The sequence below is a fragment of the Mycetomoellerius zeteki genome, unplaced genomic scaffold, assembly GCF_001594055.1.
Source record: "Mycetomoellerius zeteki isolate Tzet28-1 unplaced genomic scaffold, Tzet1.0 scaffold174, whole genome shotgun sequence".
In the NCBI taxonomy this organism is placed as follows: Eukaryota; Metazoa; Arthropoda; class Insecta; order Hymenoptera; family Formicidae; genus Mycetomoellerius; species Mycetomoellerius zeteki.
The window spans coordinates 3891589-3913167 of record NW_017256696.1 but is presented as its reverse complement, the minus strand read 5'-3'; the positions used below and the strand labels follow the sequence as shown (position 1 = coordinate 3913167).

General features: G+C 36.6%; 4 protein-coding genes and 1 non-coding gene across 8 annotated transcripts in view; 2 read left to right on the top strand and 3 right to left on the bottom strand.

Annotated features, from left to right (window-relative positions):
* Nucleotides 1–3509: 3509 nt before the first annotated feature.
* LOC108721529 (uncharacterized) lies at nucleotides 3510–9749 on the bottom strand. Its single transcript, XM_018446116.1, has 5 exons — nucleotides 9639–9749; nucleotides 8771–8896; nucleotides 5622–7610; nucleotides 5159–5324; nucleotides 3510–4547 (listed from the first exon to the last, which is right to left on the bottom strand). Exons 2-5 carry the CDS (start codon nucleotides 8867–8869, stop codon nucleotides 4333–4335), a joined length of 2469 nt encoding a protein of 822 aa, XP_018301618.1. The 5' UTR covers nucleotides 8870–8896; nucleotides 9639–9749; the 3' UTR covers nucleotides 3510–4332.
* Nucleotides 9750–10815: 1066 nt separating this feature from the next.
* Nucleotides 10816–13216, bottom strand: LOC108721531 (probable oligoribonuclease). Its single transcript, XM_018446121.1, has 5 exons — nucleotides 12910–13216; nucleotides 11731–11807; nucleotides 11498–11659; nucleotides 11196–11416; nucleotides 10816–10939 (listed from the first exon to the last, which is right to left on the bottom strand). Exons 1-5 carry the CDS (start codon nucleotides 12986–12988, stop codon nucleotides 10816–10818), a joined length of 663 nt encoding a protein of 220 aa, XP_018301623.1. The 5' UTR covers nucleotides 12989–13216.
* Nucleotides 13217–13905: 689 nt separating this feature from the next.
* TRNAR-CCU (transfer RNA arginine (anticodon CCU)) lies at nucleotides 13906–13978 on the top strand. Its single transcript has one exon. It is a non-coding gene; the product is annotated as a tRNA-Arg (tRNA).
* A 1170-nt stretch (nucleotides 13979–15148) lies between these two features.
* Nucleotides 15149–20501, bottom strand: AsnS (asparagine synthetase). Of its 3 annotated transcripts, none has more exons than XM_018446120.1 (10): nucleotides 20423–20501; nucleotides 18402–18637; nucleotides 18199–18324; nucleotides 17903–18136; nucleotides 17057–17231; nucleotides 16710–16939; nucleotides 16503–16630; nucleotides 15913–16202; nucleotides 15450–15684; nucleotides 15149–15360 (listed from the first exon to the last, which is right to left on the bottom strand). In XM_018446120.1, the coding sequence occupies exons 2-10, from the start codon at nucleotides 18525–18527 to the stop codon at nucleotides 15210–15212; spliced, it is 1695 nt and encodes a 564-aa protein (XP_018301622.1). In that variant the 5' UTR covers nucleotides 18528–18637; nucleotides 20423–20501; the 3' UTR covers nucleotides 15149–15209. The 3 variants fall into 3 exon arrangements, with proteins under 3 accessions (XP_018301622.1, XP_018301620.1, XP_018301619.1); XM_018446118.1 differs by having other exon boundaries at nucleotides 20411–20485; XM_018446117.1 differs by lacking the exon at nucleotides 20423–20501 and adding an exon at nucleotides 18955–19194.
* Nucleotides 20502–20847: 346 nt separating this feature from the next.
* The window catches only part of SNF4Agamma (SNF4/AMP-activated protein kinase gamma subunit), a 77211-nt gene continuing 76479 nt past the window's right edge, over nucleotides 20848–21579 (top strand). The window contains exon 1 of one of the 2 annotated variants that reach the window (XM_018446111.1): nucleotides 20848–21014. The gene's annotated coding sequence lies outside the window, so the exon portion shown is untranslated. Of the gene's footprint in view, nucleotides 21015–21066; nucleotides 21145–21579 lie in introns of those variants that run through there. The other variant, XM_018446112.1, reaches the window with a different exon arrangement.

Genomic DNA, 21579 nt, shown 5'->3' with positions numbered 1-21579 from the left:
TTTCTTCTTTAAACGGCGAGACGAAAATTCGTATAAAAGATATGTAATACACAAGAGTTGCTCAATGAAAATCGCTGCGTTGAACCACAGAAAGTAAAAGTTGATTTCCTTCCATTTTATGAAAAGCTCATCTTCAAATTATTATATATCGGCCTATAAAAGATAATACAGTCGAAATAGGAATCCTGTACATTTTGATAACATTACACCACGATTTTCACTTCGCATTGTTGCTCGCAGTATTACCTTGCCTACACATTTGTTCTCGCTACGCCGAATACATATAAATTGTGATACACGCACAAAGTCAGTACGTGGTACTATACGCAAACGAAAACCACTGCCTTGACATGGTCTCGTTTAACCCCATTATCTATCGACAGAACAAAAGCTCCTTCGAATATCTATACACGCTGGTCTCTAGCTATTACTAAATTCGAGGTACAATATCGTAGTGTCAATGCAAAAGGAGTATCCGAAATTGTATATTAATAAGCGAACGAATAATAAATTTATATAATAAATAACGCTACGCGCTGAAACACATAATATGGTAAAATTCGTAATGAGCATAGCACGAGGCCCTACGATTTCAGCTTTACTCCATCTGAGACTTAAAGCTGCTTAGGCGAGTTCGAAAGCAGTATCTAGCTATTTAGGAAGAACGAAAAAATATGATGTAGACAGTGTAAAAGTCGAAAAGGACCTCGATACTACGTACGCTCGACTAGCCAAGTCTACTAGTTTAGTACATAGAATTTCTCTACATCCTCTCTATATAGGAACAATTGAACGATTAAAACATCAAATAACTACTACAAGTCAACTATAAAGTTTACATAACGTGTACGTAAAAAAAGAACTGAATCGGACTTGAAGTCTCTCAATAAAAAAAAAAGAAGTAACAAACTCATTAAAACTTTAGAAATTAATCAACATGTCTCAGTTTTCAACGTATAAATACTGATCGTCTACAAAAGCTTCTGCCACTTTAGGACATGGCAAAGTGGTCGCGTCAAATCAATAACTCTATAAACGCAAGTCGCAAGTAACAAATTATATATATCGCAAGTAGCGGTCTTACGACGAGTCTCTTTTTAAGTAGGACAGAAAAACTAACTAGAAAAATAACTACGGATCGACTATGCCGTTGATAGCTCCGAGTACGTATCGATCGTAATTTAACACGCTACCATCAATTTAACATTAATCTTACAAGCCGTTTAGAGAAATACTTTCACGATATTTAATGGCGGACGTGATTCGCGATTTTATCTACGACGAGAGATATGAGTTTCGATACAACGTTATCGAGTAACGATACGATCGTTATCACGAGTGCTTGAGAAGTGCGTCACCGCAGAAGCATCGTTTTTAAGTTTCAGACGACGACATATATACATAAGACAAGCATTTCATTTCTTAGGTCAAATTGGAACCGATAGTTTAAGACGGAAAGAAGCGATTAGTTTCTCTGAATAATTTGTAACTTTCTAAGTTCCAATTTTAAGAAAAGTATTTAGAGAAATTGACTACCCCCTCTTTGTCTCTCTCGATTTTAAACTATCAATTTGCAGTTTCGTCGTAGTGAAAATTTATATAAATGTTTGGTCTATGTATGCATGTATGTCGTTTTTTTATGATATAATATATATATGTATATATATATATATGGTAATCATAGTTTAACAGTCTCGCGCCTCGAACATTGGTCAGTTCCTACCATATTTTCGGCTATATTGTTACGACATCGCTTTCTTTATTTACATAATACGGACGCGGCGCACTTATACTGCTTCGCTGCGACAAACACGGATACATATACGTGTGCATACAATACGCAAGGCGTCTTTGACGAACAGCGTTTTCTTTCAGGAATGTTAGCTGGCTAGCTAAGATCATGTTTGACACTTTCCAGAATGGGATAACTTTTCAATGCAATTGTCATATCGATGCAAGATTTCTCAAATAAAAAAAAAAGAATATATTGAAATCAACGGTGGACGTTATTCCAATTAAGAAAAATCTGTTTAAAATAAAAATAATAGAAATATAAATTGGTCAAAAAACAGCCGTTTATATATATAATACATTGTATTCACCTGAAACGAGAATAATCAATATTATGAAGGCTCAGAAGAATACATTTTATCTGAGTTTATAATACAATGAAGAGATTTTTAACTCTAGTGTTAAAAACCGTATGATGATGTATGTAATATAAATTTAACTTGAACTAAAATTTTGATCTTAGCCGAAAATGGCCTCTACATTAATTTGTAATAATTAAAACGCCACGTAAAATCTCTGAGACTATCAGTAATCGAAACTGAGTTTAAAATCGTCATTGTTTTACTAAACATCAATTCAAGAGCTTCGGTAAGTCTCGTCGTAAATTTGTAAAAATCTTTTCAAAAAGCAATTTCACACTTAATCCTGTCAATTAATTCTTTTTAATCTGAGCCTTTCAATTCTAGCTTTCGTAATGATCACCACATTGTACAACATTGTCCTGTTTCCACTTCACAGCCACAGTGCTTGATTATTCTAGTTTCAAAATATTGACATATATACGCGTTTGTATGCGCACGATTGCGTACATGCGTGTGCATGCGCATGCATAAGTTCGCAATAATATCGCATGCAGTTTAAAAGGGATTGTCAAACACATATCTATGCTGTATTGTTAATGCTCTTAACACGCAATGTGCGGTATTACGCTAGACTTTATATTCGGACGTTCGTAAAACACGCGTGAATCTTCGTGTTCACACATTTTGAAAAAGAGAAATAGACGAAAAACTGAACAACCGTACGGATTATGTGGTCGATTAAGAAGGATTGCGTTCCATGGTAAGCTTATTTCAAAATTGTTTTAGATTCACATTCTGGAGAGGTAAATTTAAAACAATTTGAGCTCTTTACAGTTTACAGTAACATGCGACACGATTGTCACGAAGAGATCAAAGCACGCGCGCAAAGGTTTATTAACCTCGGTTATCCTTTCGCGTAATTAAATGCCAGATAATAGAAACTTTAGGTACTAATTAGCATCTGTTACACAAGTACGCGATCGGTGTGTTCGCGATTTTATCGCGATACGTTCGTCGCTCCGCTCTCTGATATAGAAGTAACAATAAGTGATTTTTTGTGAAGCAGGAACAGCAACACACAGCAACGACATAAAATAATATTATGTATATGTGTATATACGCGTGATATACGCACATATACATATTTACGTATGTATATACTGTGCAAATGTATTATGTGCGGGTGTAGCTTGATGTTATTGTGCGTATACCTGTGGAAATGTAATGTAGACGATTACTTCGCGTATATGCGTGTCGTATATATGTATCTTTCTTTTTTTTTTGTATTCGTAAAGTGAGAATACATCCGGAGCGATATCAGTAGTGAAAAGTCTGACATTAGTACTATGTAAACAACATTTTAATATACATATATATATTGAAGCTTTTATATACGTAATATATATAAAAGCCACATATATATAAGCTCGTGTTGCATGCGATTAAATATCGCACTTACACTTCGCGAGAAATATTCAAATCCTGGAACATCTACTACCACATTATGGGTCACATTCAAGGAAGGCCACATTGAGCTAATCTAACGAGTTACTGCCGAACATTTTTGAACGAGTACATCGGCGTTCTCTGCCTATCTATATCTCGTTTAACTTAGGATACGTATATATAAACGAGTAATTGTACAAAGAACGACTTCTTCTATCATATCTCTAAAGGATGTAATACATCTGAGCAATCTCGTTCTTGTTGCGAGTTACGAGTCGTCAACGATTTCAAAGCTAGCAGCTGCTCACCGGTTCAAACACGATCGACACTGCTCTCGGTTTATTTCCATTTGGCGTCGAGGAAAAAGCGATATATATATATTTTTGTTTTGTTTGACACGCGACAGAGATAAACCGATAAAGGATAGGCAGTTCAGCGAAACTCTCTCGTATCTAAATCGGTGTTCTCGAAAAGCTAAGTCGATTACACACTGTCGTAAGCATTAAAATACGTATGGTAGAAAACTATGGAGTTATTAATAACCTGTAAAAAGTCGCACGCGTTTCCAAATGTCTGTTTCAACGCTTTTAGTTCATTCGTGTGTATTTACCTCGTGTGAATCGCGAGTGAAAGTTTTGAATTTAATGGGCGGCATTTTGTTTCAACAGTAAAATTAATCGTAAACACCAGCAAAAGCTTTTCAAAAACGTAATACGTAGTACGTAAGTAAAAAGCTGCTGGACTCTCTCGTACTTTAAGATGAGCGATACCAAGTGGATTCAGCGCAAGTTTGCTAGGTATTGCTTGTGTAATCGTTGGTTCCGTCTTTCGTTTGTCTTTCGCCATCGATTTTTGCCTCTAAGACTGGATCCTTAGAAGTCGCGACGACTTTCTTCTCTATGTCCAAGTCATAAAGTAGTGTGGCTTGAAGAGCGTTATACATACCGGTCCGCGCGTAACGCGATGCCTTCGTCAATTCGTGAACGCTTCCAGCCAAAGTCAGAATATCTACACACACGCACACATATAATATTAAAAATATTATAAGTTCCGATATAGGATATTAAATATGCAAAATCAAATATTTTATTACTGCGTACTCAAATTAGGTGATTTTTAACAATTGATTGTGAGATGATTTTTAAAATGATTTTTGTTCTACTTTATTTCAAATTAAATAAAAAGATTTTATACTAAGAGAAATTTTTGGGATTATGATGACATGTAATTATAATCATAAATATCAAACACTTTTCTTTCAGTGTACAGAATTGCTTTCTTCCCTGAAGAGTTATAAATATATTAAGAAATAATATTGTTACTTTTAAAGCAGATTTTTAAAAAATTTTGAAATTGTAACTGTAATTCCAAGTTTTAAGGAGTTAGCTCCAAAATTTAAATCTGTGGACGCTTAGAAAACTCTTAAAATTGTTTTATTATTTACTTTTTTATCACTTCGCAATAAAGATAAAGATCGATAGATTTCTCGAGGATTTGTTCAAAAGATAAATTAATCGCTCGAGAGCAGTCCACTTTCACAGATTAATCATCAATACGAGTGGTAACGCATTTTTTCTAAAAATATTTATTAAGAGTCTTTGGTCAACTGTAACACTCACCATTGTCGTCATACGCTAAAATGCAATGTGGATTCTCTTTCTGACGTTTGATAGCATTTGTGATCTCTTGCTTGCGGCACTCTTGAACGTATTTGATAGCTTCCAGCCAATATTCCATGGCTTTGTGCACGCGTTGATTCATCGTGGTCCCGCGTAAGCGTTCCATCTATTTCACAAAGTTTAGTACATATTTAATAAATTATATATTATGTATAGAAACTTTAGATAAGGAAAAACGAAAGTACAAAGAAATAAGATGCTAAGTAGGAAGGCAAAACTGAAATGTAAATATAGAGAAAATGTGAACTAGAAGTTCATCCTGAGCTGAAAAAGGCAAGGATTAAATAAATAAATAAAAATATATTTTATATGTTGCATAACATATAAAGAAAAAAATTATAAATAATTATTTTACTATTTACAGGAAAAAAAGGTCCTCACATATACGACATTATCTATTCACCTTTGCTATTAAGGTAATGACACGAGCGTGTTCCCTCAAGTAATCGATTATTAAACGATCCACCCTCGACGGATTTCCCTGAAGACGTGGGATGGGTATGTTATTCGCGCTGGTTACTCGTTTCCCTGGGAAATGTGCGGCCAATCCAGCTTCGCATTTCTTACGCTCCTTTTCCAACTGCTTGAATTGTTCGTATGTTTGTTCAAGATTAAAATGCAATATACTTGAGGGTCCTGTCTTCCTGGCCGCACCGCTGCCATTTCTAAAGCTCAAGTTTCCCCCGTAAAGAGCGGAGAACAGTCGTGGCACAGGATGAACCGGTACAGGAACAGGAACTGGCATCACCGATGGAAACGCTCCCGATCTCACGGTATTTGTGCTCGACATCATCCCCGAGTTAAAAATGATATCAGGAGGCGGAATCCCAGCTGGAATGCTCTGCATTTTCGATATATGGTGTCGTTGTTTCAAAATATGATTAAAGGCATCCTTGTCCAGGGTGGATCCAGTGACACGGTCGGTCAAGTGACTTCCTGAGGGGTACGCGATCTCTTTAGTCAAGTCAAATCCGTCCAATTTGTACGCGTTGACTTTAGGCTGCTTTAAATCGTTGTGATAAAACGTGGAATTTTGCTGCATTATCTTCAAAGTGTCGCCACTGTTGGCAGTGTACTGTTGATAATTGTGACAGCCGTATTTAGCAATAGGCTGATACAAGTTGCGCGAACTCAGATTTTTTGGAAAACCTATGGGTGAATACGTCTTGGTTTCAATGGACTTTGATTTTGGATTGATCATCTTTAACAGGCTATTATCGATTCTACAGTCACTAGGGAAACAAACGTTCTCGTTCGTGTCTAAGTTACTCGCCGAGGATGTGACGAAGCTGTTTGTACCGGGAGGATAATAATCGATTAAGTTTTTGTAATCTTGGTCCACTGCTTGATCCAGTTTGTAGCTACGTGCTTGCGACTGCTGCAAGAACTGAATCTGCTCGTTAGGTATGTTGATACTCGTCATATTTAATCTAGCGGTATCATGAACATCCTTGAAGTCGCCGATGCCGTTGCGTTGCATACCACTTCCGAAACAGGTGTGCAAAGCCGTATCGGCGGGTGAGAAATGTTGTAACGGTGAGTTCGACAAGAAGCCGGAATCAACGCTCAGATCGGTCATCGCTGAGTTGGGCCTGTAGCCGGGACCCTGACTAGGGTTACCGGTAACGCCGTACATGTCGTGCATGTTGACCATAGAATTACTGTAAGAATTCGATGATGCGTTCTGCCTCACGCTGTTGTGATACTCGTACTCGCTGATGGGAACCGAGTTCGGTGAATCTAGAGCCAGGGTTAACGCGGTGACGTTAAAATTAAGATCCGGTTTAGCGCAATTTGAGATTCGTGAGTAGTTCCCGGTCAGTTCAGCTCGGCATCCCATCGATGGAGTCAACTGGAGGGGTTCCGTCCAGTTGCTCGACTGTTTACTGTAATTTACTCCACTCGTAGTCGTTAACAGATCATTGCACAACGGCATGCTGCTCCCACTCGTGTACATGCCACCGTCGTTGGAGTGTACAACGTGCACCGATCGTGGGTCAGACGAATATGCGCTCGGCATGATATCGTTGCTGCACGCATTGCTCTGCTCCACGGACTGTCGCACGCAGGTACTGAGATTCAGTGTTTTCAGGTCGTTGCAGAGATTGTTGGAATGACGGTACTCGCTCTTGACGTTGTTGTGAATGTTGTGTAATTTGCTGGACAGCGGATAACGAGTGACCAAGTGATCGACATCAGTCAGGTAGTCCAAACCGTCAGCGACCTGATTGGAGCAAGAATTGGCGTAGTCCGTCTGATAATGAGTACTTCCGCTGTTGTAATTATTGTGACAGGTGTCAATGGTAATAGAATCTTCATCGAGAATCTTTGATACCAAGTCGTTGACCATGGGATTGTTTAAGTCTTGACTATCCTCGTCTTCGATATTCATCTAAACAAACCGCAATTGAATGCATGATATTAATAATCCGTTAGATGTTAGGTCTGTTTTTACAGTTAAACCAAGGTGTTTTCCGGCAAGAGACATAGATGATACAGTATAACAGAGTGAATTATTACATCCTTGTTATTTGCTAATATTAGCACAGAGATAAAGTGACTCACTGTTGGTGCTTTCCATTTGATGATACAAGTTGACACAAGTGTGTTCTGTCTTTGTTACATAGATATCAATAAAAATAGGATGATGTTAACTTGTGTTACTAAATGGAAAGCACCAACAGTGAGTTATTTTATGATACCCTGTGTCATCTGCGATCCTTACTGAGAAGCATCCATAGTAAACACTTTTTGTACTTGAAGTGAAATAGGTACGTGCTTGAAGTTTGATGATAGCTAGAAAGAAACTTCTAAGACAGTTTAGTGCAATAATAAAAAATAAACCTGGTTGTATACGTTACTGTGCGATGGGTGTAATTGCACACAAAATCTTAGGTCTATTTTTTATAACTTAACTATATACTTTTTGTACTTAAAAGATTTGATTTTTACTTTTTCATTAAAATTTTCTTTTTTTACTTTCATCAAATTTAAAATATCTATTTCACTTTAAGTATATACTGGTCCAGTTATAAAAATAGAAGAGTAAAATACATAGATATATCTTTGAAATTTAATAAAAGCAAGAAGAAAACTTTTAGTGCAGAAATAAAAACGAACCTAAGATATTAGGACTGTATTTTAAAATTAAACTGGTATATACTACTCGAAAGTTTTGTTCTTTATTCTTGCACTATATATAGAGACTGTACTAGAATCTCCCTTCTTGCTTTCATTAAATTTTAAATGTGTACTTTACATTTGAAATTTGATGAAAGCGAGAACTTCTAGTATAGGAATAAAAAATTAATCTAACATCTTAGGTCTGTATTTTATAATTAAACTAGTATACATTCTACCCTTTTCAGATGAACTTCTTGCACAGTTCATCTTTCTTTTTTTCCTCAACATGAAAAGAAAAAGAAGAGATAGACTGTGCAAGAGGTTCAGCTAAAAACAAGCCTAATGCGAAACAGATATATACTCAATATTTAGCGAAAGCAAAAAAAAAATTCTATTGCAGCCCAGCAATAAGAAGAACCTATCACTTACGTTTCTTTTCGTGCCACAACCCGTTAAGTCATAGCTCCAATGATTGTACTCCACGCCGTGCACGTCCCTAGAGTAAACCTTCCGTGGTACTTCCAGCATATTGGCACCGCGCTCGGTCTCGTTATTCTACGGAAAGCAAGTCATCGTCGTGAGATCTCATATTCGAGGCACGCGCCGCGATGACGACGTGCGGGACGATTAAACGGGGCGACCGTGACTCTCGCGGGGAGATCTCGCGCTGCCCTTTGCCCAACCGTACTCGATTCACACACACACGTACACATACATATACACACATACACACACACACACACACACACACACACACACACACGTTCTCGAGAGGCCAGCGGGGACGAGTCTCGCGCGGCGGCGGAGAAAGAGAGAAAGAGAATCTATCGATTGTTTTCGAACGGCGCGACTCGAGGGCGGCTCGGGAATGTTACGCGACTACGTCGCGGCGAGCCGCGATGACGATGGAATCTTAATAACGAATCGAAGGCGGGAGAGCGACGTCGAGGCTATCGCTGTCACGATCGGGGCCGCGCACAGGCGCGCAAAAACGCACACATACATACGCGCGCGCGCAGGCACACACAGACACACGACGGACAGGCACACGACGGGACAGGCACCGACGAGCACACCGAGGGCAGATCCAATAATACGCGCGAGAGTATCTTCGGTGATCGGCAGAGCGAGGACAGACGCGGGCGAATATCGTCACCATTTGCACCACCCGCGGAAATAAGATACGCGAGCGAGACGGATCCTCACCCTCTCCCCCCCCCCCGCGCAGGCGTTCTCTCTCGTAGTTTCCGGTTATTATTAACGGTAATGTACGGGTACAAACAAACGCGGATCGCACCCTTTCGCCTTCCTTGTCGGGCTTGCGGCAACGACGGGTCCGTTCTTTCTATCCGCAATTTCGATGCAACCTCTTCTCTTCCTCTTCCCTCCGCGACGCCCAAGTATACATGCTTATGTCATTACGAGTGTAGAGAGTGTAAACGCGGTGCAACTAGACTGAAAAGAACCGTCGGCGAAGTATAACTGCTAGCGAGGAAAAATCCCTCCCCCCCCCCGATTTTTCATGTAGGTGTACGTGTTAAGAGAGAGAGAAAACGTCTCCTCACCTTATTGCCAACGGCGAAAGCATTACCGCCGATAATCGCGGCCAGATTATGCACCTCGGACAGAGCCATTCGTAAAAAAAAATCCGCGGCGGTCGTCAACACCGTCACCCAGCACTACCATCGCTACTCGCCATCACCCTTTCGCTCTCTCGTACGACAGCCAGCTGCGAGCATTCTCGATCACTCCCGATCGCGACTCCAGTCAGTCAGTCCCCCGAACAGTCACCGACGTCGACTGACGTTCGCGCGCCCTGCGCCGCACCCCAATGCATCCACGCTGATCAACACCGCACTGACCTACATGGATCTACAACCGAGAGAGAGAGAGAGAGAAAGGTATATACACACATACACTGACGGCGTGTCTGTGTGTTTGTCTGGTCGAGATACCTTTTTTCCACGAGATTTAGATGATCTATCTAAAATCCGATACGAATCTTTCTGTTAGTTTTTGGGATAATACACGTATTTATGTGTATCACTTTAAATGATTATTTAGTTACATTACTTAAAATTTATTTAATTATAATTTAAAATTTTGTTGACTGATTCATATTTAAAATTTATTTATTACATGGTTCAAATTAAAATAATTAATATATACTACATATATCTGTGTATGTACATATAATACTGAAATTATAAAATATATACACTGAGAGAGATGCGTAGTCTATGAGTCTGTTTTTCTGGTTGAGGTATTTTTTTCTCTAAAAAGATATTCTGATAAATTCACACACATGTTCTTTTCATAGTATTTTCTCAAAAATTGCAAAGAAATGAAAAAATTTCTTTTTTTGTATTTGTTTCTTCGCATATCGCGACTTGATGTACAAGTAGTCGTTAAATGCAAATTGTTTATAATTGTGACAATGATGAGAAAATTAACAATCCATTTTTATTTTAAATTTATGATACAAATAAATTTTTCCTATAATAACGAAGCTCATTTAGACTATCTTTTATGTCGTGCTCGGCCCTGTGACAGTGTTGCTTTTTTGGAGCTGCTTTACTTATACTTGGTTGCCATCTCCTAAACAGAAAAATTTGTATTTAAAAAATATATATATATATCCTGTTTTCAATTTTACAAAAAAAAATGTATATTAATATGCAAATTATGATTTATTTAAACTTATAGTGGAAAATTTAGACCAGTAAGAATAAATCAAATAGAAGACAGTTTCCTTTTTTCAAATCAGATCTTGATAATGTTCTTATACACAAATTTGCAAATATATTTTTTAGCTTTTATAGTCTGCGCGCTGATTTCGATTATCTAAATTTACCTAGCCAAATCTTTAATTGTACTAATATCGATAATCCTGTAGTGCAAGTAATTGTCGACCAACGGCATATATTTCTTCAGGAATAAGCGATCCATATAAACTGAGTTTCCAGCCAAGGGGCAAATTCCTTTCGGAACATGATTCTCCAAAAAATTCAATGTCCTTTGTTGCGCTTCCTCCAATGTAGTCTTACTCAATCGACATTCATCGATTAACCCGCTCTAAAATTAATTTTAATAACAATTAATAATCATATTACTATACAAAAAAACAAGAGATTTTTCAAGAAAAAAAAAACTTACCTTTTTGTGTTGTACTTTACACCAATCAGACATATTCTCTAAAACGTTATCCGATTGATGTATAATGATGTTTAAGTAATCACTTGCAAGTTCTAACTGTTCATCAGTTGTGAAGCATGCAACTTCCATGATATGACATGTTTCCACCTCTAGTCCTGTCATCTGAAAAATCCAGTTTCAACTTTAAAGTTTTTTTTCTTCTTTTTTTGCGCTGTTAGATATAATTTGCGCACCTCCATATCAAGCCAGACAATGTGATTCTCATTTGTAATTTTGTTTTGTGTTTTTGTCGGTGTCCAAATCGCATGGTCTACACAAAATAGAATAGTCAGAGTAACTTCAACTAAACTGGTAAGTGAAAATTTCACTCTGGCATTGATCAAAATACAAACAACTTAGATTCGACATTCAATATTTTAATTATTAAGAATTAATTCCATATATATATATATTGTATATTAATAAAATATTATAAATACTGTTTAACAAATTAATCAGAGTTTCATCGAACAATAAGGCTCATTTCCACCAATGTAGAATAATTTTAATCTCTCTTTAATTTACTCTTTATCAATCCCACAAGTTAACCAATATGAAAAACCAGATAAAGAAATGAAACCTGGAACATGTTTGTTTGGTCTGTACTTAAAATGAAATAAATATATGTTTGAAATTTGATGAAAGCAAAAAAGAAAATTCTAGGAAAATTCTATTATGTAAATAAAAAAAGTTGAAACGTTCTCTCTCTCTCCTCTTATATTGATTATCGTTAAAAAAGTTTTAAGATAAAGCTGATAGATATGTAAAATACCCAGATAGCAACGTGTCTGTCTTGTTGCTGGCATGTTGCTTGCTAAGTATGCATTGCTAAGTATGTGTTGCTATCAGAATTGCAGCAACTGAATCCTCATTTGTTGGCAACTTGATGCCTTCACGATATGATAACATTGAGTAGCAACTTGCCAGCAACTTCAAAATCGTCAAAATTCGTACTATCACCATCATGTTGCTATAATAATATGCAGCATCATATAATGCTGTCATATTAGGCCTGTTCTTTTTGGCTGAACTTTTGCACCACTTCATCTTTCTTCCTTTTCTCTTTAGGAGAAAAGAAGAAGAAAGATGAACTAGTGCAAAAGTTTAGCCAAAAAGAACAGGCCTATTGTCGACAACGCAAGATAACATTGACAGCTATCTTGCTGTTAAACTACTGGTAATACATATATACATTGTTGTCTGCATGCTGCTACAATATCGAAATCGTTGAAGACAAATCTATGGCAAGTTGCTAGCATCATAAGCGATCACAGATTTGTATGATTTTGCTGAAACACATCTATCTGGGTAAGTCAGGTTTCATCTTTCAAGCAGGCATTTCTTAATGATTTATACAACAATCGTATAATTACCGCTACTTAAACAACGCTGAGCCCCGCGATATAGGTATCTGGAAAGCAATCCAGTAGCGCGCGTACAGATCATATTCATCGTTTTAGAACCAACCTAACCTTATCATACGCACGTTGTACTGCGTACAAGAAAAATGTAAAATTGCTCGTGCTATATAAATTGCGCCACTTAATCACCACAGTTCATTCGAAAATAAATCTCTACTGAACAACAACAAGCGATGATAATCTTTAAACGGAAGTTAAAGGGCGAAAGACCATTCGCCAATGCGTTGGAAAATCAACTGCAGCTATCAATTGGAACAGTGAAACCTGGAACATGTTTGTTTGGTCGGTAATTATACCGATGAGGGGAGCCAGCCCCGATGACCTTGACCTTGACATATGTTGTCAAGGTCATGACCCTGAGTGACCTCCAACAAGTTTTAGCCGTCGCTCGTCATTCGTTAAAAAGTTATTTACAATTAAAGTTAGCAATTATTTCAGCCGGCTGGCTCCCCTCATCGGCATAATTACCTTCTATTATGTAAATAAAAAAAAGTCGAAACGTTTTTATATTGATTATCATTAAAAAATTAGTTTTTTTTTTAATCCTCCATTAATTTTGAAGTTTAATAAACTAGTTTTTATTTCTTGCTTCGTTTCTGATCTCTCTATTACTTATTATATTGCTTAGCAATTTCGAGCTTGAAAATTGATATTAATAAAAAGAGATTTTAACTGGAACATAATGAATTGGAATATGGAACATGGAACGCACATGTCTTGAAGAATCTCGATTGCGATTGGTCGATTTAGTTCTATTCCTTTGTATATTATTCTTTTCGTCAACGAACATATGTAATAACGAAGAGAAAAATTCGTTGTCTCTCTATTTCTCATATGACTCGATCTCTAAATAACACGCACATATCTTCTTCTCTCTGAATTTATTGTTTTCCATGAAAACAGAATGTTGACGATATGTACTCTTGTAGAAAGAAGTGAACGTCAATAGCCCCTGTGGCCTAATGGATAAGGCATCGGTCTCCTAAACCGGGGATTGTGGGTTCGAGTCCCACCAGGGGTATAATTGCTTTTTACGATTCCGCTTTTTTTTCTTTAAAAAAAAACAGATTTATTTTTTATTGCCACATTACAATTAATTCCCTTTCAAAATTTGTTTTCACCAAATTTCAAACGTATATCTATTTTATTAACGATCAGATGTATCAAGTATATATTTGTGCAAAAAGTGATTGGAATTGGAAACTTATATTTTCTGTACAAAAAATACATATAAAAAAATTCATTAAGGTCAATATTTATCAATAAATAAAAATAGGGTTACGAGCCAGTTACAAAATAAAGAATATTTAATAATCTTTCATATAGACTACTAACGTTTCGACACCGATCGAGTCATTTTCAATGTAAACAACAAGCAATACATAAATTATCAGAATATTCGGTCACATTGTAATGTCCAATAAAAACGCCGGTTATTTAGTGTTTGCTATATGTGGTCCATATGTAAAAACATCATAAAGGCCATCTCATCTCATTTTTCAAAGTTCTACAATCTTGATTTGTCGTAATGATGTAAGTCAGACGCCGAGAAAACGCAAATTTAATTAAGTTATATATAATAAGTAAGCCATGATACTATTGGAGAGAACATGTATCCTCGATGATGTCAGGCGACGTTATTAGTCAATATTTATATTTGTATATTAATAATATAATTTTATAGCGTAAATAAAAAAAATGTTATTTTATATTAATTACTTTTTAAAAACATATTTACTTCTTATATTGAAATAATTTTTTATCCAAATCCTAAATCATCACTAGACTTTTGTATTATTTTCAAATATACTTAATATAGAAAAATCTGTAATTTTTGTCATTTTGTTAAAAAGTACTTGTAATACATCTTTAAATACAAAAAATGTATACTAGTTATAAAAAATTATAAAAAGAGATCTCATTAAAATCTTATTAAAATGCAGGAAACTTTCTTAAAGATTCTCAAATCTTAGCATTGTAATAATTATTAAATATAATAATAATAATGATATTATAATATATAATATGATAATAATTGCAGAGAAGGTAAATCTTCAATATATCAGAGCAACCATGATATATAAATATCTTGCTTGCATAAAGTTATATTTTACAATTTTACAATTACTTTATCTAATCGCAGATGCACGAAGTGAGAATATATTCCACAAAAACATTTTCATTAACATTTTAATTTCATATTAAAATCATCATAGTATACATACATCATGCACATTCTTAATCTTTATTCCTTAAGTCGTTGTAAGCCGACTTTCTTCGTTTGCAGCATAATGTTTAATAAATCGTGCAGACGGATCGATAACGCCTTTTACCCAACGTGGCATCCAGAAGTAAGGTGTAAAACTTTCCGCTTGTCCCTCATAATGCGACTCGAAGACATTTCTAACAAAAGTAAAAAGAATAATGCATCATCCAGTTCAGTCGAATGACGGGAAAGTTTGCTTACTGGAAAGGTATTTCTATTTTATTACCTGTAGTAGTACGCTTCCTTCGTTCTTGGAGTGCAATGAGGATACTTGGTATAAGCGTTCTCCAAGTCCTCGTTTGAAACACGATCTTCTACGATTTCTTGGATTATTTGGAAAAGAGATTTCTTTATGGAAGCAACGCCGTCACTGAATGCCTCTTTATGCCTCCAAAGTATATTGTTAGGCAGTAAACCAGTTCTATCAAACGCAGATCTTAACAAATGCTTTTCAATTCCATCTGTGCACATAAATATCAAATAATATTTATCAGTATTATTTACCAAAATTTTCATTTATACACTAATAAATAATTTAATTTGTAATATTTATCATTTGTAACAATAAATCTATTCTTTTCAGCTGAACTTCTTGGATGGTTCAGTTTTGAAAAAAAAGAGAAAAGATGAATATAAGAAGTTCAGCTAAAAAGAATAGGCTTAATGTTTAAATCCATTGAATCTTCTACCTTGTGGTTGTCTACTACCAGGCTCCAACGACAAATAATAGTTCGTGAACTGAAGATCTAAAAACGGAACTCTGAGTTCCAAACTGAAGGCACTGGTTGTTCTATCTGCTCTCAAACCATCATATAAATATATGTCTTGTAACAATCTAAGAGATTCATTGTGTGCGTTTATTGCGTCAGGCGCATCTCTGAAGTAAATGTAGCCTTGTGCCAACTCATCCGCACCTTCTCCACTAAAGATCACAGTCGTCTCGGTATTTTGTTTTATGTATCTTGAAATGAGATACATCCTATAAGTAAAATATTGCAGTATTATGTACAACAAGTTTCATTATTATACAGCTTAGGTCGTAAGTATAAAGCACCTCTATAAAGCATAAACGTTCTATATCTCAAAACGTTTTCTATATTTAACGAAAAATAAATTGAGGATGCTTTATATTTAAGACTGTAGTAGATTATCTTTTTTAATCTAAAAAAGTGAGAAAAGAAAGAAAGAATTACATGTAAAATTATCTCTTCCTACAACTTTCAAATTTATAATATTAAAGTTTAGAAACTAAATTGCATATTCAAATAAAGTACTTCACCCAATTGAAGCACGAATAGTAGTAATGTCATATGTTTCTAAAGAATATATGACATTGTCCAGTACATTGATTACATCTTGCTGCGTAAAGATAATTTCATGATGCTCAGTTCCGATGTATTCTGCAACCTGTTTACATAAGAAATTTCAGCCTTCATGCGATTGTCGATGAAAAAGAAAGAATCAAAGTACCAAAGCTTCCACGAACCTGTCTAGCAGCGATGATATCTGGACTGTCACCCATACCTATCGCGAAGCTCTGTATCTTGTATTTTAAATTACATTCCTTCGCTTGCTTTACTAATAAAGCAGCAACCAAGCTAGAATCTAATCCACCTGACAATAAACATCCTATCCGTCTATCGGCCATCAGTCGTTTCTCCACGGCTGCTGAAAGCAGCTTTCGGATGTTGCCATGAACATCATTTGGAGTCAAAACTGTAATAGATAAAAATTTTCGTATATTTTCGATATACATGATGCATATTAATTAGTAAATTTGTGTTAATGATAAATTTATTTTACGATAACTGAATATCGATCAATTTATCTCACCATTCCAAGGAACAAATGGGAGGAAAGAAGGTTTATCGCTGGGCTTGAAATAACAGCGACTCTCCAGAAGCTTAGTTCGACCATTTTGCAAAATTTCATATTCCTCATAATGTCCTGGAGGAAATGGCTTTATTGTCCAGTTGCTTTCTATGTGTTTCGATATTGCCATCAGACCCTAAAACATTATCTTATAAATAATTATGCTATATATATATATATATAATTAATTAATAAGGAATTTCATAATCAGGAAAGTATATTTTATGCAAAAGGAACCCAGGATCGTTGGATCCTACTAAAGTTTTTTGTTATTATTTCGTTTTAAAAGATTAAAAATTTTTAATTATAAAAAAAAAATATAAAAAAAATCGTAATCCTTGAACTTAGCATAAATATAGCATGACAACACAGATTGACAATGATTTTGTTAAATGGATAATTTCGATCGATTCTTATGTATTATTTATGCTGATTTTGAATATGAAGTACAATTTATTTCTACTCCAATTTTTTGTAATCAACAAAAACTTACTAATAACAGTTTGTATGGAATCTTTTTCTTAATTAAAATGATTTAAAAAAACGCAATAAAGAAAAAGGGCTACGAGCCAAAAATCAATCGTTATAATTTAAAAGTGGAAAATTATTATTATATGTTTTAAAATGATTTACTTTGTAATTACTACATGAATAAAACAAAACTATGAAAAATAAGATTGTAAAACATAAAATTATTTCAAACTATTATTTAAAAGTTAGAAAACTGTTCCAATTACAAATCACTAGGATCCATATGTTCCAATTACGGATTAATCAGGAAAGAAATAATCTGTTATCGCGATGTACCTTGCTCTCTGAACAGATACCCAATTGTCCATCATCCGAATGTAATCTGAACAAAGGTCTTACGCCATATGGATCTCTAGCTATCAGTATCCTCCTCTTTAAGACATCCATCAGACAAAATGCAAATACACCATCCAATGATTGAGCAACATTGTTACCAGCACAGGCATACATATGCATAATTACTTCCACATCACAATTAGTAGAGTATTCGAATTGATGTTGTTTCTGCAACTGCAACAGGACATTTTTACTAATAACACGAGAAAGATAGCAGAAAGAAGCTTCATATTTACTCTCTCGCAGTTGTATATTTCTCCATTACATAGGAGGAATAAATGTGGATATTCATGAATTCTCATCGGCTGCATTCCATAGAGACCATCGACGATGGCCAATCGATGAAATCCCAGATATCCATTCTGCAAAAAAAAAAAAGAAACATCAACAGAAAGAACTTGCATGACGAGTTCGAAACTTGAGAGGTCGAAAAACGTACTTTGACTCTGTTGTCGAATTCTATTTTAAATGCTTCCGGGCCGCGGTGCGAAATTTTGTCGAAGTTCTCACAGATGCAGGTCATGGATTGCTTGTCCAGCCCGAATAGTGCCCAGATTCCGCACATCTTGCAATATGTCGGCTTCCTTTGATGCCACGTGCGTGCGACTCCAGTGGATTACGGATCGCAAAGAATTAAAAACCTGTTCTCTCTCTCTCTCTCTCTCTTCTCTCTCTCTACAATGATTGCATTCCATTTAACGTTCGCGAGCACCATTTGTCCTTGTTTAACATTTGATAAACGACAAGGATGAAATGATTCCACGAGCGTTGTGAGCGTTAAATGGAACGCAGCCTTATGATCGCAAGTCATAAACCGTAAAAACTTGGCCAATCATATATTGAATATGATAAAAATGCTTGATCATTAATGAAATCTCTCGCGAGATATTTCTTCTCGAAAAAGAAAAAGCGAGATATCGCACGGTAATTTTGTGACGTTCAGTGTCAGTATAAATTATAAATATAATAATAAATAAATTTTCATAGATTACGAATTTTATTTTCACGATGTATAACTTATTTTTTGTAAACCACTTTCACGTAAGACACCCATAGACTACCATACGATACGCTACTGTACGCCAATTTGCCGGCCCGCTTTATATATACTGTATGCTCCGAACAGTGTGACGTTGGCCACAATCCATGCGCGCTTATGTCGTCAGCTTCATAGCGTTTCTGATGTAATAACGCGTCGTTGAGCGTTCAGCGGGATGCCGTAAACATCGATCGATAATGTCTGACAGCGATAAGTTAGAGCCGTACGTAACAAAAAGAACTACTCGTATTTCCAAGCGATGATCCTTAAAGGATCATCTTTCGTTGAAGTAGCACTTCATATACTGATTAATATAATATGTTTATGTCTAGTTTTATTATCGGAAATTTATATAACTTTATCTCGGTTTAATTTATTCTTTAGAATAAAAACTTACTCTAAGGATAAAAAATAAATTAAGTTTAATATAAGTTAAATAGATTAAGGATGATCTAATGGTTCGGAACAAAAGTTCGTAGCGTTATTTAGCATTAGCATCCTATAAGTGTTTTTTTTTTTTTACAATTATATCATTTGATAGAGCATTTAGTTATCTTAGAATATTTGAGTATTTACATATATGAAGAATTTTAGAAAAGGGATCGATTATTATGTGTCTTGAAACGAGATGAAAGTGACAAAAGTGAAAAAATTTACTAGATGTTGATTGTTGACCAATAAAATTATAAATATCTTAACAAATTCGCTTATTTTTGTAATTTTCACGTCGTTTGAAGATAACAAACAATCGACTCCCAGATGTACTTTTTCGGCACTTCTAAAAAAATGATCTAAATTTGTATTAAAAAATCTGAGAAATTTTCTAAAAAATCATTGGCTGCGTTCAGCAGATTCAACAGTTTTGCAACAGTTTTATGATTGTCTGCTGAGATAGGACCATTCTTCTAGATCTAAAAGTATGATCCAATTAGCGCGAAGGAAACTTCCAACAGTTGCAAAACAAACGTTCTGCTGAACGCAGCCATTTATTCAGAAATCCTGGGGGTCGATTGTGTATCTCGAAATGAGGTGAAAATCACAAAAATGAGCAAATTTACTAGAATATTCATAATTTAATTGGTCAATAACTAGTGAATTTGCTCACTTTTGTAATTCTCACAATCGATTCCCTGAACAATTATAAAATTTATGAAAAGAAAAACTCAGGAAAACTTTCGCCAAGAATTTAATTATCGCCAATAATTTAATAATCTTTTCTTGAAAAATATTAATGAATACGAAGAAATTTAATTTCTTAGAAAAAAATCAAATTACAAGATGTTACGTTTCTGCGTAATTATATAAAATTATCGAATCCGAGAATTCGAATAATTCAAACGAACTCGCCGTAGCGCGAAATTCCAAGAATTTCGAGGGTCGTCGGTAAAACAGCGACGCGCTATACCGACCAAGCAACGTACATCTGTACGCGTACAGTGGCGCCACGCCGGCACAGTGACTCGATCGCCAACCGTCGTGGTTCGTCGGCGCGCCTCCTCTCCTTTCCGGTCTACCCCTTTCCGTTCGATCCTCACTCTCACCGACCGACGCGGGACGTTCCCCGTGCATACGGCACAGTATTTCGCGCGTGTTCTCGGTCAGCGCACAACCGGGAGCTTTTCAGCTCGAACTGGTGTAACGTCGGTGATTCCGGATGCGGGCGCGCCGCTCGCGTCGGGTGTGTCGTAATCGTGCCGGATCGTGCCATCGAGGTACGAACGTGGACGCGAACGCGTACTCGCCGCCGGTAGCGAGCGCGGAACACGGGGGACGGGGCCAGCCACGGAGGCGGCCAGCAGTGGCTGTGGTGGTGGTGGAGGTGGCGGTTCTCGACTCAGCTGGCTGCTCGTAGACGTCGTCGTGAATGCTGGCGACGCGCGCGGGACGACGACGACGCGGACAGTCGGCGTTCGCCGGTGCTCCGAGGAGGATGCGCGCCGTAACTTGCCGGCCGTGTCACGGCCTATAGACTCGCGGCACCATAGTCCGCTCTCCTTCCTCTCCCCTCTGTAGGTAGGTGTAATTTCGTTGCTCCGTTCCGTCACCGCGAGTGCCCGAGTGCCCGAGCGGGGGTTTCGGGATCCTTCCTGTCGTCGTCAGGAGGGATAGAGAAAGAGAAAGGAGCAGAGACGCCTCTTTCGAGGTTAGAATCCATGGTGTTTCGGCCTCCGCTCTCGACAACGGTGCCTGATCGAACTTCCGATATGTACTCGCGTTAGGCTAATATTACATGCGTCCGTTTTTGTACGACAAATTTTTCAAGCCTGTCGGTTGACTATAGGACAAAGAGGTTCGAGATCCTCTCTGTCTTGCAGCCGATTAACACGCTTGAAAAATTCATCGTACGACAAAAAACGGACGCATGTAAACTATGGCACGCGAAATAATTCAAACAATAAGACGTAAGCATTAAGTGAACCGGTCAATCACAGTAGGAACCATAAGACGGTAACGTAGACTGTAACAAATTCAAATTGTTGATTGCTTACTGCTTATGTCTCACTGTTTAACTCAGACAATACGTATTGTCTAGAAGACCTCTTTGTATGTCCCAGAAGACAGTCTTTACGGCACTTTT